This window comes from Salmo salar, chromosome 01, assembly GCF_965601325.2.
Source record: "Salmo salar chromosome 01, fSalSal1, whole genome shotgun sequence".
In the NCBI taxonomy this organism is placed as follows: Eukaryota; Metazoa; Chordata; class Actinopteri; order Salmoniformes; family Salmonidae; genus Salmo; species Salmo salar.
This window is the reverse complement of record NC_138291.1, coordinates 5985001-5998770: the sequence shown is the minus strand read 5'-3', so window position 1 is coordinate 5998770 and position 13770 is coordinate 5985001. Positions and strand designations below refer to the sequence as shown.

The 13770-nt window shown below is 46.7% G+C and overlaps 2 protein-coding genes across 4 annotated transcripts in view; both read left to right on the top strand.

Annotated features, from left to right (window-relative positions):
* The window catches only part of pacs2 (phosphofurin acidic cluster sorting protein 2), a 176485-nt gene extending 170275 nt beyond the window's left edge, over positions 1–6210 (top strand). For all 3 annotated transcript variants that reach the window (XM_082960063.1, XM_082960051.1, XM_082960094.1), the window contains 3 exons: positions 256–476; positions 1833–1946; positions 2314–6210. In XM_082960063.1, coding sequence (XP_082816189.1) covers positions 256–476; positions 1833–1946; positions 2314–2432 — 454 coding nt within the window. In that variant the 3' untranslated portion in view covers positions 2433–6210. The remainder of the gene's footprint in view (positions 1–255; positions 477–1832; positions 1947–2313) is intronic.
* Positions 6211–6336: 126 nt separating this feature from the next.
* The window catches only part of dcaf5 (ddb1 and cul4 associated factor 5), a 29324-nt gene continuing 21890 nt past the window's right edge, over positions 6337–13770 (top strand). The window contains exons 1-3 of the mRNA XM_045708038.2: positions 6337–6925; positions 8517–8663; positions 13256–13292. Coding sequence (XP_045563994.1) covers positions 6718–6925; positions 8517–8663; positions 13256–13292 — 392 coding nt within the window. The 5' untranslated portion in view covers positions 6337–6717. The remainder of the gene's footprint in view (positions 6926–8516; positions 8664–13255; positions 13293–13770) is intronic.

The window sequence follows — 13770 nt, the reverse complement described above, 5'->3', positions numbered from 1 at the left end:
GGGAATCGAACCCACAACCCTGGCGTTGCAAACACCATTGCAAACACCATGCTCTACCAACTGAGCCACAGGGAAATAAAAAAAAAATAGATGAATGTAATAAAACAATCAAATAGACTGTGAAAATTACTAAATTGGCAAATGATGGTTTCATATATTGTACATTATGACTGATCATATTGTCTGTTTCTACCTATCAATTTGTTCCTTATTCTCTTCCTCTCTCTGTGGTGTGATGTCTGCTGGGTGTTGTAGTTCTCCCCAGGGGGAGCTGATGGGACTACAGGTGGACTACTGGGTGGCTCCCTCCCCGGCTGACAGGAAGAGAGACGTGGAGAAAAGGGACTCGTCTTTCTCTAAGAACACTCTGAAGTGTACTTTCCGCTCGCTGCAGGTCAGCAGGCTCCCCCAGGCCGGGGCCCAGCCACAGCCCGCCATGTCCATGACCGTCGTCATGAAGGAGAAGAACAAGAAAGGTAAGGGCTTGTACTGATCGTACCAGCGGAGGCTCCTCGGAGGAGGAAGGGGAGGACCGTCGTCCTCAGTGAATTTCATAAAAATAGTGATCCTTTTTAGATAAAACTATACTAAATAAATTCACGTCACCAAATAATTGATTAAAACACACTGTTTTGCAATGAAGGTCTACAGTAGCCTCAACAGTCTGGTGAGTAGTTGACTCAAAAAGAGAAAGACAAGAGTTTCACAGTTTAAAAAAGAGTATTTTTTTAAGAAGAGGCAAGGTAGAGCTAGCTATATTTCGTTGTATTTTTTTTCTTCCCACCTACCTACTCAAAACACCCAGTTCAAACAGACAGAGATGCAATGTTAGCTAGCTGGCTATGGCTAGCCAACACTGGAACTCCTCCAAGTCAAGGTAAGCTTTTGGTTTTATTCATTTATTGCCAATAGGCCGTGCCGGTGCTTGCTGTACACCGGGCACGCTAAATTGCTTGCTGTACACTGTACTGCATGATTGTTGTGGGTTTATTAACTGGCTAGTTCTTGTAGCTAGCTATGTTGACTGTGACGCGTTAGCTAATATGGTGACATGGATGTAGGCTGTGTGTAGCGGTTAGCGGTTATGGTATGAAGGTTTGGCGTGGAAATGTTTTTTTTTTTTTTTTTGTGGCCTGGTCACAGAAAGCTGTTGTGTTGGGCACTGAAGTCCACAAGCTAAGGGAAAAGGTGAGAGGAGAGGGCGTATAGTGCGAGAAGGAATTATACAACGAGCAAAATGTTCATGCTGTTTGTAAAGTGAGGGGAAAAAAGTATTTGATCCCCTGCTGATTTTGTATGTTTGCCCACTGATAAAGAAATGATCAGTCTATAATTTTAATGGTAGGTTTATTTCAACAGTGAGAGACAGAATAACAACAACAAAATCCAGAAAAACGCATGTCAAAAATGTTATAAAATGATTTGCATTTTATTGAGGGAAATAAGTATTTCACCCCCTCTCTGCAACAACAACAACAAAACCACTGCAACAACAACAACAACAACAACAACAACAACAACAACAACACTGCAACAACAACAACAACAACAACAACACAACAACAACAACAACACTGCAACAACAACAACAACAACAACACTGCAACAACAACAACAACAACACTGCAACAACAACAACAACAACAACAACAACAACACTGCAACAACAACAACAACAACAACACTGCAACAACAACAACAACAACAACAAGCCACTGCAACAACAACTTGAGTTTTCGCTCAAAAAAAAAAAAGAGACGATAGTTGATCGTCATGATTAGCACTCGCATTTCAAGTTAGGAATTCAGATTATTTCTGTTCCCTCTTACCAGTCATGTTCCTGCCAAAGAAGACTAAAGACAAGGATGTGGAGTCTAAGAGCCAGGTGATCGATGGCATCAGTCGACTGATCTGCACTGCCAAGCACCAGCAGACCATGCTAAGGGGTAAGACTCCTTCCTAAGACTCCTTCCTACCTCCTAAGGTTGCAAAATTCTGGTCACTTTCCCAGATTTTCCATAAATCCTGGTTGGAAGATTCCTAATGTCAGGAGGGAATAAGCAGGAAATCCAGGAATCCTCATATCCAAGATTTCTGGCAATTTGGGGAAAGTTACTGGAATTTTGCTGCCCTCCAACCTCCATGTTGTGTCCTCATTTTACCCTCCGTAGAGTAGGGGTCTGCAACTGGCGGCCCACGGGCCAAATCTGTCCCCTAGTATTAGTGAGCCTGGTATTACATGAATTATGAAGAACTAGTAATTCAACAAGTAAAGTTTATTTTTTTTTAAATGTATCCTCTCTTTTCTTCCAGTGCTGATTGACGGCGTGGAGTGGAATGATGTCAAGTTTTTCCAGTTGGCGGCACAGTGGTCGTCACACGTCAAACATTTCCCCATCGGGATCTTTGGACACCCTAAAGGGCCTTACTAGCAGGCCCGGCAGGCAGCGACTAGAGCTAGTATCCATAGAGACCGTTACCATAGTAGCGACCGTTACCATAGTAGCGACCGTTACCATAGTAGCGACCGTTACCATAGTAGCGACTTTTACCATAGACACTCATCTGGAACTGAGGACGACGCCCCCGCTCTCATGTGCCAATAGCCTTTAACCTCCCAGCTCCGCTCTTTGCACTGCCCCGCCCCCCCAGTCTGCACTGCCCCACCCACACATCATAGCCTGGTCCCAGGTCTGTTTGTGTTATCTTGTCAACGATTTGCTTGACAATGACCATAGGAGTTGGCAAGACGGCACAAACAGATCTGGGACCCAATGTCTTAATTTAAGCTCCAGCTTTCCCTTGTGTTTTATGTTAATACGTTTTTGTGTGTTTGTTTTTTCTATATGTATATTATAAACCTTCCCGAGGCAAGGCTGTCAAGGGGACATTTTGTTTTCTCACCAAGCTTTCAAAAAAAAAAAAAAATCCTGCTGATGTTTTGATTTTTTTGTTGTTGCAGAAACCTAATGAAATAATAATTTGATAAATTAACTCATTAACTCCTAAAAAGCGAGTGTTCAACTTTTCGGCCCCCTCCCACCATTTCTCTTTTTTTTTTTTTCATGTGGTGAAGATGGATCGTTTCAAACACTTTGCCAGGCACAAATTAGCTAGATAACTCTTTGTCAAGGATCACTTCGTAACCAAAGGCCCCTGAAACGTTGGCTGGTGGAGAAGGGAGGATGGAGGGTGGTAGAGGAGGACAACACAGAAGAGATGACTTGTCTTGTAAGGCTGGAAGAAGGAGTGGTCTGGATCCTCAAATGAAATGACTTTAAGCCGAGACAGACCTAGTCCTGGGGGTGTATTCACTAGGAACGGAGAGGGACCTACCTGAATTTCTCCAATAGGAACTCTTGTGTTCGTTACAAAACATTTTCCATTGTGAAACGTTTTTGCTACATTGTGCACTTATGAATACTCCCCTAATGACAGTGGCTCCTGATGAAGCCGGTTACTGAGACTCTCTGCACTCATCGGATGTAGCCGGTTACTGAGACTCTCTGCACCACTGAGACTCTCTGCACTCATCGGATGTAGCCGGTTACTGAGACTCTCTGCACCACTGAGACTCTCTGCACTCATCGGATGAAGCCGGTTACTGAGACTCTCTGCACCACTGAGACTCTCTGCACTCATCGGATGTAGCCGGCTACTGAGACTCTCTGCACTAATCGGATGTAGCCGGCTACTGAGACTCTCTTTACTAATCGGATGTAGCCGGCTACTGAGACTCTCTGCACTAATCGGATGTAGCCGGCTACTGAGACTCTCTGCACTCATCGGATGTAGCCGGTTACTGAGACTCTCTGCACTAATCGGATGTAGCCGGCTACTGAGACTCTCTGCACTAATCGGATGTAGCCGGTTACTGAGACTCTCTGCACTAATCGGATGTAGCCGGCTACTGAGACTCTCTGCACTCATCGGATGTAGCCGGTTACTGAGACTCTCTGCACTAATCGGATGTAGCCGGCTACTGAGACTCTCTGCACTCATCGGATGTAGCCGGTTACTGAGACTCTCTGCACTAATCGGATGTAGCCGGCTACTGAGACTCTCTGCACTAATCGGATGTAGCCGGTTACTGAGACTCTCTGCACTCATCGGATGTAGCCGGCTACTGAGACTCTCTGCACTCATCGGATGAAGACTGAAATGTGCAATAGAATTAGCCTGAAATCCAGACCTGTTTTGTGCTAACATTCCACACCTTGTACTCCATGTCATATGTTTGGCAATCACAAGTAGTGGCAAGGAGTGGAATGATGGCACAAACAGACAGGTACCAGGCTAAAATATACTATATACGTCCTGTACATCCAATCAATTAAATGTAAATGCAACTCATCATTGAGATGGCACTGACCCTGCAATGACAAATGGTTGATGCATATCTAGCACTCTATCCTGTCCTCTCTCTGTCTCTATCCTGTCTTCTCTCTCTCTCTCTATTCTGTCTTCTCTCTCTCTATCCTGTCTTCTCTCTCTATCCTGTCCTCTCTCTTTCCCTCTCCCCTCTCTCTCTTTTCCTCTTTCCCTCTCCCCCTCTCTCTCTCTTTCCCTCTCTCCTTCTTTCTCTCTCTTTCCCTCTCTCTCCCTCTTTCCCTCTCCCCCTCTCTCTCCCTCTTTCCCTCTCCCCCTTTCTCTCCCTCTCCCCCCTCTTTGCCTCTCCCCCTCTCTCTCTTTTCCTCTTTCCCTCTCCCCCTCTCTCTCTCTTTCCCTCTCCCCCTCTCTCTCTCTTTCCCTCTCTCCTTCTTTCTCTCTCTTTCCCTCTCTCTCCCTCTTTCCCTCTCCCCCTCTCTCTCTCTTTCCCTCTCCCCCTCTCTCTCTCTTTCCCTCTCTCCTTCTTTCTCTCTCTTTCCCTCTCTCTCCCTCTTTCCCTCTCCCCCCTCTCTCTCCCTCTTCCCCTCTCCCCCTTTCTCTCCCTCTCTCTCCCTCTTTCCCTCTCCCCCTTTCTCTCCCTCTCCCCCTTTCTCTCTCTTTCCCTCTTCCCTTCTCTCTCTCCCTCTCCCCCTCTCTCTCTCTTTCCCTCTCTCCTTCTTTCTCTCTCTTCTCTCTCTCTCTCTCTCTCCCTCTTCCCCTTTCTCTCCCTCTTTCCCTCTCCCCATTTCTCTCTCTCTCCCTCTTTCTCTCTCCCTCTTTCTCTCTCCCTCTTCCCCTCCCTCTCTCTTTTTCCCTCTCCCCCTCCCCCTCTCTTTCCCTCTTCCTCCCTCTCTATTTTGCTCTCATTCCATCCATCCTTCTACCCTATCCTGTTTCTCACAACAACCACTCCACACACCTTCTGTCAGAATACTAGACATGCATTTAAACTTCAACCCACTCGTTATCAGAGTCGCATATCTAGAGAGATGGGACATTGAGGTTTCTGCATTTTACATAACGTGGCTGCCATAGAATGTTGTAGCGTCATCTCCCCCATTTAACATTACATGGACAATAGTTAAACAATGCTATGTCACTGAATGTCTAGAATTTAGAACAATATTCAACCTTTTAAAAGTTGTCCCAACTCCACATATATGGCTCTGCTCATTTGTTAAGAGCCCCAACGCTCGGTCTGAACATTAACAGGCATCGCTTGCGGTGCGGTTTTGGAAGTATAAGGGCCTTATCTTTCATATCAGCGAGAAATAATGATAAAAAAAACCCCCCAAAGGTTAAATTGATACAAATCTTTATAGGGTTAGTGTGCCCACACGGCCATATCTAACTTGTTTAAAAAACAAAAAAAACAAGTGTATGCTAGAAATGTGTTGTCACTGAAAAATACTGTTGCTGCAACTGTGTTAAAATCGGTTAAAACAGTGTATAGGAAGTAGAGTGATTTATGTTTCTAGAACCGTATCGCAATTGAGAATCGATTCACGTTTTAGATGGGGTATTTATTTGTCCGTTTTGGCTGCCAGAGAAAGTCTACCTTTCCCAAAAACATAGATAAAATTTGCTTTGTGAAGCCTGGAATGATTTTCATGTTCAACTGGAAACTTGTAGTTCTTTCCTCTGCAAGTATATAAGTATTTTAAGTTCTGTACTATAAATATATCCTGTTTATCTTGGAAAAGTGGATTGTAATGAATGTAGGGTTCCCTTTATTAAAATATGTAGCCTATTGGTAAAAAATAAATAAAAAGACTACCACTGTAATCCTAATGTTGGGGATAATAAAACTAGACTCTTAAATGTCTGCTTTTGATTGACTTATTTAATGTGATATTCATCTTTTGTTATTTGTGTTGGGGGGGGTTTGGTGCAAATTTCAGGTGACAGCTAGCCTAAATGTATTATGGTGAGGTAACTTTGACAAATGTCATACTATAACACATGTTGTACAATGCATGGTGCATGCAACTTCAAATGATGAGGAGGCCAACTTTGGCCTAAGTTAGTTAGCTAATTGATTGATTTGCGGGTCAGCTGGGTGAGGGGGTGTTTGTGCCAGGCAGATGGAGAAGCTTGCAGCAGAGCAGGAAGCGGCTGCTTACAGAGCGGGGACCTGCAATCAACGACGACATCAACAGCACTGCGTCCGGGGGAATATCTTTCTTCACCATCATGTAGCTTCCAGACTGAACGATTGCAGATATACACGTCTATAATAGCTGGTAGAAAAATATATATATTTTTAAAAGTGGCTGTGCATTGTGCACCAATTGATGAGGAGTTGCAAAGCTGGCTGGCTAGGCTAACTAAACTGCTCCAGGGAAAAACATGAAGGAGGTGAAGGGTTGCGGTATGCGGTCTTCCGTGGGCTTTCTGTCCCAGCGAAGGCTTTTCGGAAACCCGCTAATGAAGGAAGAATTTCAGAGACTCAGGTTGGCAGGATGCACAAGCCTTTACAAGAAAGATATGCTGGGACATTTCGGCTGTGTAAACGCCATAGAGTTTTCCAACAATGGAGGGGAGTACCTTGTGTCCGGTAAGTTGGCAGCTGTAGATCATCCCTAGTTAGCATAGTTGTTAGCCTAGCAGCTACTGTGTTGTTGACAATTTACAGCTAACTAGCTAAACTTGTACGTCAGTTCGCGAGTTTAGTTGGCTGGTCGAGCCAACATATACACATTTGACACTCTAGTCATCCATTTCCAAAATGCAAGTTGTCAATTACGAGCAAGAAAATAATGTAATGTGCAGGTCAGGCTTAAATAGGTTAAATAATTGTGGCTAACCAAACCTATCTAGGTTAGCATGCTATCCAGCTGACAGAACTAGCTAGCTAGCTACACAGTTCTGCATTCCTGCCCCTTCCTTTGATATAGGCTGACATTAAGTACCGGTAGCTAACTAGTTCTCGTTTTAATAACATTATGCAGTTAACTAACTATGCAACTTTTTAACCAGTCTTTTCACTATAGTTTTGGCGTAGAATAGGGAGAGTTTGTATTTAGAGTAATTACTCTGGTGTGTTAAACTGCTGGTGGGCCTTGCAAGCTGAGTAAGCCCTTCAGAGCAGTGTAGAACAACATGGCCTGTGTTTACAATGTCTTGTCTGTCCACCCATCTCTTTCTATCTCTGTTCTCTTTGGCACTCTCTCTGACTCGCTTTCTCTCACCCCATCTCCCTCCTTCCCCCCTCTCTCTCCCCATGTCCCTCCTTCCCCTCTCTCTCCCCATCTCCCTCCTTCCCCTCTCTCTCCCCATCTCCCTCCTTCCCCTCTCTCTCCCCATCTCCCTCCTTCCCCTCTCTCTCTCCATCTCCCTCCTTCCCCTCTCTCTCTCCATCTCCCTCCTTCCCCTCTCTCTCTCCATCTCCCTCCTTCCCCTCTCTCTCCCCATCTCCCTCCTTCCCCTCTCTCTCCCCATGTCCCTCCTTCCCCTCTCTCTCCCCATCTCCCTCCTTCCCCTCTCTCTCCCCATCTCCCTCCTTCCCCTCTCTCTCCCCATGTCCCTCCTTCCCCTCTCTCTCCCCATGTCCCTCCTTCCCCTCTCTCTCCCCATGTCCCTCCTTCCCCTCTCTCTCCCCATGTCCCTCCTTCCCCTCTCTCTCCCCATGTCCCTCCTTCCCCCTCTCTCTCCCCATGTCCCTCCTTCCCCCTCTCTCTCCCCATGTCCCTCCTTCCCCTCTCTCTCCCCATGTCCCTCCTTCCCCTCTCTCTCCCCATGTCCCTCCTTCCCCTCTCTCTCCCCATGTCCCTCCTTCCCCTCTCTCTCCCCATGTCCCTCCTTCCCCTCTCTCTCCCCATGTCCCTCCTTCCCCTCTCTCTCCCCATGTCCCTCCTTCCCCTCTCTCTCCCCATGTCCCTCCTTCCCCTCTCTCTCCCCATCTCCCTCCTTCCCCTCTCTCTCCCCATGTCCCTCCTTCCCCTCTCTCTGCCCATCTCCCTCCTTCCCCTCTCTCTGCCCATGTCCCTCCTTCCCCTCTCTCTCCCCATCTCCCTCCTTCCCCTCTCTCTCCCCATCTCCCTCCTTCCCCTCTCTCTCCCCATGTCCCTCCTTCCCCTCTCTCTCCCCATGTCCCTCCTTGCCCCCTCTCCTTCCCCCCTCTCTTTCCCCCTCCTTCGGTGCCACAGGAGGGGATGACCGTAGGGTGTTACTATGGAACATGGAGAGAGCACTTCATGCCCGCTCAGCCAAGCCTCTCAAACTGAAGGGAGAACATCTCTCCAACATCTTCTGTCTGGCATTTGACAGCACCAACAAGAGGGTGTTCTCTGGGGGTAAGTGAACAGACCATCATCCATTAATCTGTCATTCAATCACTTTCATTAGTTAGCATAGGGTAGGAATTCAGACACCGGGGGTTTTAGTTAGCATAGAGTAGGAATTCAGACTCCAGGGATTTAGTTAGCATAGGGTAGGAATTCAGACACTGGGGGTTTTAGTTAGCATAGGGTAGGAATTCAGACACCGGGGGTTTTAGTTAGCATAGAGTAGGAATTCAGACTCCAGGGATTTAGTTAGCATAGGGTAGGAATTCAGACTCCAGGGTTTTTAGTTAGCATAGAGTAGGAATTCAGACACCGGGGGATTTAGTTAGCATAGGGTAGGAATTCAGACACTGGGGTTTTAGTTAGCATAGGGTAGGAATTCAGACACCGGGGGTTTTAGTTAGCATAGGGTAGGAATTCAGACACCGGGGGTTTTAGTTAGCATAGGGTAGGAATTCAGACACCGGGGGTTTTAGTTAGCATAGGGTAGGAATTCAGACACCGGGGGTTTTAGTTAGCATAGGGTAGGAATTCAGACACCGGGGGTTTTAGTTAGCATAGGGTAGGAATTCAGACACCGGGGGTTTTAGTTAGCATAGGGTAGGAATTCAGACACCGGGGGTTTTAGTTAGCATAGGGTAGGAATTCAGACACCGGGGGTTTTAGTTAGCATAGGGTAGGAATTCAGACACCGGGGGTTTTAGTTAGCATAGGGTAGGAATTCAGACACCGGGGGTTTTAGTTAGCATAGAGTAGGAATTCAGACACCGGGGGTTTTAGTTAGCATAGAGTAGGAATTCAGACACCGGGGGTTTTAGTTAGCATAGGGTAGGAATTCAGACACCGGGGGTTTTAGTTAGCATAGGGTAGGAATTCAGACACCGGGGGTTTTAGTTAGCATAGGGTAGGAATTCAGACACCGGGGGTTTTAGTTAGCATAGGGTAGGAATTCAGACACCGGGGGTTTTAGTTAGCATAGGGTAGGAATTCAGACACCGGGGGTTTTAGTTAGCATAGGGTAGGAATTCAGACACCGGGGGTTTTAGTTAGCATAGGGTAGGAATTCAGACACCGGGGGTTTTAGTTAGCATAGGGTAGGAATTCAGACACCGGGGGTTTTAGTTAGCATAGGGTAGGAATTCAGACACCGGGGGTTTTAGTTAGCATAGGGTAGGAATTCAGACACCGGGGGTTTTAGTTAGCATAGGGTAGGAATTCAGACACCGGGGGTTTTAGTTAGCATAGGGTAGGAATTCAGACACCGGGGGTTTTAGTTAGCATAGGGTAGGAATTCAGACACCGGGGGTTTTAGTTAGCATAGGGTAGGAATTCAGACACCGGGGGTTTTAGTTAGCATAGGGTAGGAATTCAGACACCGGGGGTTTTAGTTAGCATAGGGTAGGAATTCAGACACCGGGGGTTTTAGTTAGCATAGGGTAGGAATTCAGACACCGGGGGTTTTAGTTAGCATAGGGTAGGAATTCAGACACCGGGGGTTTTAGTTAGCATAGGGTAGGAATTCAGACACCGGGGGTTTTAGTTAGCATAGGGTAGGAATTCAGACACCGGGGGTTTTAGTTAGCATAGGGTAGGAATTCAGACACCGGGGGTTTTAGTTAGCATAGGGTAGGAATTCAGACACCGGGGGTTTTAGTTAGCATAGGGTAGGAATTCAGACACCGGGGGTTTTAGTTAGCATAGGGTAGGAATTCAGACACCGGGGGTTTTAGTTAGCATAGGGTAGGAATTCAGACACCGGGGGTTTTAGTTAGCATAGGGTAGGAATTCAGACACCGGGGGTTTTAGTTAGCATAGGGTAGGAATTCAGACACCGGGGGTTTTAGTTAGCATAGGGTAGGAATTCAGACACCGGGGGTTTTAGTTAGCATAGGGTAGGAATTCAGACACCGGGGGTTTTAGTTAGCATAGGGTAGGAATTCAGACACCGGGGGTTTTAGTTAGCATAGGGTAGGAATTCAGACACCGGGGGTTTTAGTTAGCATAGGGTAGGAATTCAGACACCGGGGGTTTTAGTTAGCATAGGGTAGGAATTCAGACACCGGGGGTTTTAGTTAGCATAGGGTAGGAATTCAGACACCGGGGGTTTTAGTTAGCATAGGGTAGGAATTCAGACACCGGGGGTTTTAGTTAGCATAGGGTAGGAATTCAGACACCGGGGGTTTTAGTTAGCATAGGGTAGGAATTCAGACACCGGGGGTTTTAGTTAGCATAGGGTAGGAATTTAGACTCCAGGGTTTTAGTTAGCATAGGGTAGGAATTTAGACTCCAGGGTTTTAGTTAGCATAGGGTAGGAATTCAGACACCAGGGTTTTAGTTAGCATAGGGTAGGAATTCAGACACCAGGGTTTTTCCTGGATCTAAATGGGGCTTTGGTGGTGGGCGTGGCCAATGGGGCATCGTTGCCAGAACATTTTAGAGGCCCCCCTATTGGCTGCAGAGGTAGCATATCTAGTTCTAAAGCACATTTCCTGCTCTGCTACACGTTCCCATGACTTACGCTGTCTGAGTGACTGTAACATAACACAATCATACCGACAATTATATGCACCCCAAAAAACACACAGGCCGCCCACCCAAGACTTTTCTATGCAGGAAAAACCCTGAACTTGAGTGATTTAGATCAAGGTTAGCGAGAGACTAAGGTTAGCGAGAGACTAAGGTTAGCGAGAGACTAAGGTTAGCGAGAGACTAAGGTTAGCGAGAGACTAAGGTTAGCGAGAGACTAAGGTTAGCGAGAGACTAAGGTTAGCGAGAGACTAAGGTTAGCGAGAGACTAAGGTTAGCGAGAGACTAAGGTTAGACTAAGGTTAGCGAGAGACTAAGGTTAGCGAGCGCGAGAGAGAGACACTAAGGTTAGCGAGAGAGAGACACTAAGGTTAGCGAGCGCGAGAGACACTAAGGTTAGCGAGAGACTAAGGTTAGCGAGAGACCAAGGTTAGCGAGCGCGAGAGACACTAAGGTTAGCGAGCGCGAGAGACACTAAGGTTAGCGAGCGCGAGAGACACTAAGGTTAGCGAGCGCGAGAGAGACACTAAGGTTAGCGAGCGCGAGAGAGACACTAAGGTTAGCGAGCGCGAGAGAGACACTAAGGTTAGCGAGCGCGAGAGAGACACTAAGGTTAGCGAGCGCGAGAGAGAGCACTAAGGTTAGCGAGCGCGAGAGAGAGACACTAAGGTTAGCGAGCGCGAGAGAGAGACACTAAGGTTAGCGAGCGCGAGAGAGAGACACTAAGGTTAGCGAGCGCGAGAGAGAGACACTAAGGTTAGCGAGCGCGAGAGAGAGACACTAAGGTTAGCGAGCGAGAGAGAGACACTAAGGTTAGCGAGCGAGAGAGAGACACTAAGGTTAGCGAGCGAGAGAGAGACACTAAGGTTAGCGAGCGAGAGAGAGACACTAAGGTTAGCGAGCGAGAGAGAGACACTAAGGTTAGCGAGCGAGAGAGAGACACTAAGGTTAGCGAGCGAGAGAGAGACACTAAGGTTAGCGAGCGAGAGAGAGACACTAAGGTTAGCGAGCGAGAGAGAGACACTAAGGTTAGCGAGCGCGAGAGAGAGACACTAAGGTTAGCGAGCGCGAGAGAGAGACACTAAGGTTAGCGAGCGCGAGAGAGAGACACTAAGGTTAGCGAGCGCGAGAGAGACACTAAGGTTAGCGAGCGCGAGAGAGACACTAAGGTTAGCGAGCGCGAGAGAGACTATCTGTGGATGGTGGCTACTAGCCAAGTTCCAGATCTGATCTTGACAACTTCTTGTCACACATGCGAAGGCAGCATTTTAAGGTACCATGGGATTGGGACATGCCAATGTTTAACGTCCTTCCTCTAAAAAAAGGAAGCATTATTATCGATTGGGACACACCCGTTGTGATGTCAAACACCGACCTTCGCATCGGCCTGTTTGCCATAACAATGACATGACATTTTTTACATTTTAGTCATTTACCAGACGCTCTTATCCAGAGCGACTTACAGTAGTGAATGCACACATTTCATACATTTTCTTCCGCACTGGTCCCCCGTGGGAATCGAACCCACAACCCTGGCGTTGCAAACACCATGCTCTACCAACTGAGCCACACGTTGTTATGATTTGGCAAGACGGCACAAACAGATCTGGGCCTAGGCTAGGTGACTACTACAAGCTATCATGGGTCAGTGGTTCACTTGTTCTGTAGAGGGCTTGAGTTACCTGACCTCGGCTGTTTTATAGAAATAGTTATATTCCGAGACCCCCGTTAGAAATGACAGTTAACACCATACGTAAACAATTCAAAAAGCTGTGCGTAATAATTTGTCTTATATCCGTAAAGTTTATATACTTCTTGTGTTATCAGTAATATCACATACTGCAATGAAAAAAAAAACATGCAGTTGTTGACATAAGCGTGTCGTATGTATGCTTAGCAGAATGCATTGATTATCAATGGTTTTATCTACGAGTTATGAATGTGTCATTCTGTCCTTCCTGACCTAGTTACCCTACTACCTTTTTTGAAATTGAGTGTTTCTATCGGGATTCGATTTGGTGCTACCCGTTATTTGATGTTGTTTCATCTTTTTTTATTTGTCTCTTGTTTCAAAGGCAACGATGAACAGGTCATTCTTCATGATGTAGAACGGTGAGCATATTTTTCTTCGTCGTCAGCTACGTTGTGTACTTACTTACTTAAGGCCCGTCACTTCTTTAGGAGTATAGGCCATTGTGACCACTCCTCTCCATCACGGTTCTGTTCTGGGCAGTCTTCTCCAGCTCCTTCTATATGGGGAGGCAGGGGGTAGTCTAGTGGTTAGAGCGTTGGACTAGTAACCAGCAGGTAGTCTAGTGGTTAGTGCGTTGGACTAGTAACCAGCAGGTAGTCTAGAGGTTAGTGCGTTGGACTAGTAACCAGCAGGTAGTCTAGTGGTTAGAGCGTTGGACTAGTAACAGGGTAGCCTAGTGGTTAGAGCGTTGGACTAGTAACCAGCAGGTAGTCTAGTGGTTAGTGCGTTGGACTAGTAACCAGCAGGTAGTCTAGTGGTTAGAGCGTTGGACTAGTAACAGGGTAGCCTAGTGGTTAGAGCGTTGGACTAGTAACCAGCAGGTAGCCTAGTGGTTAG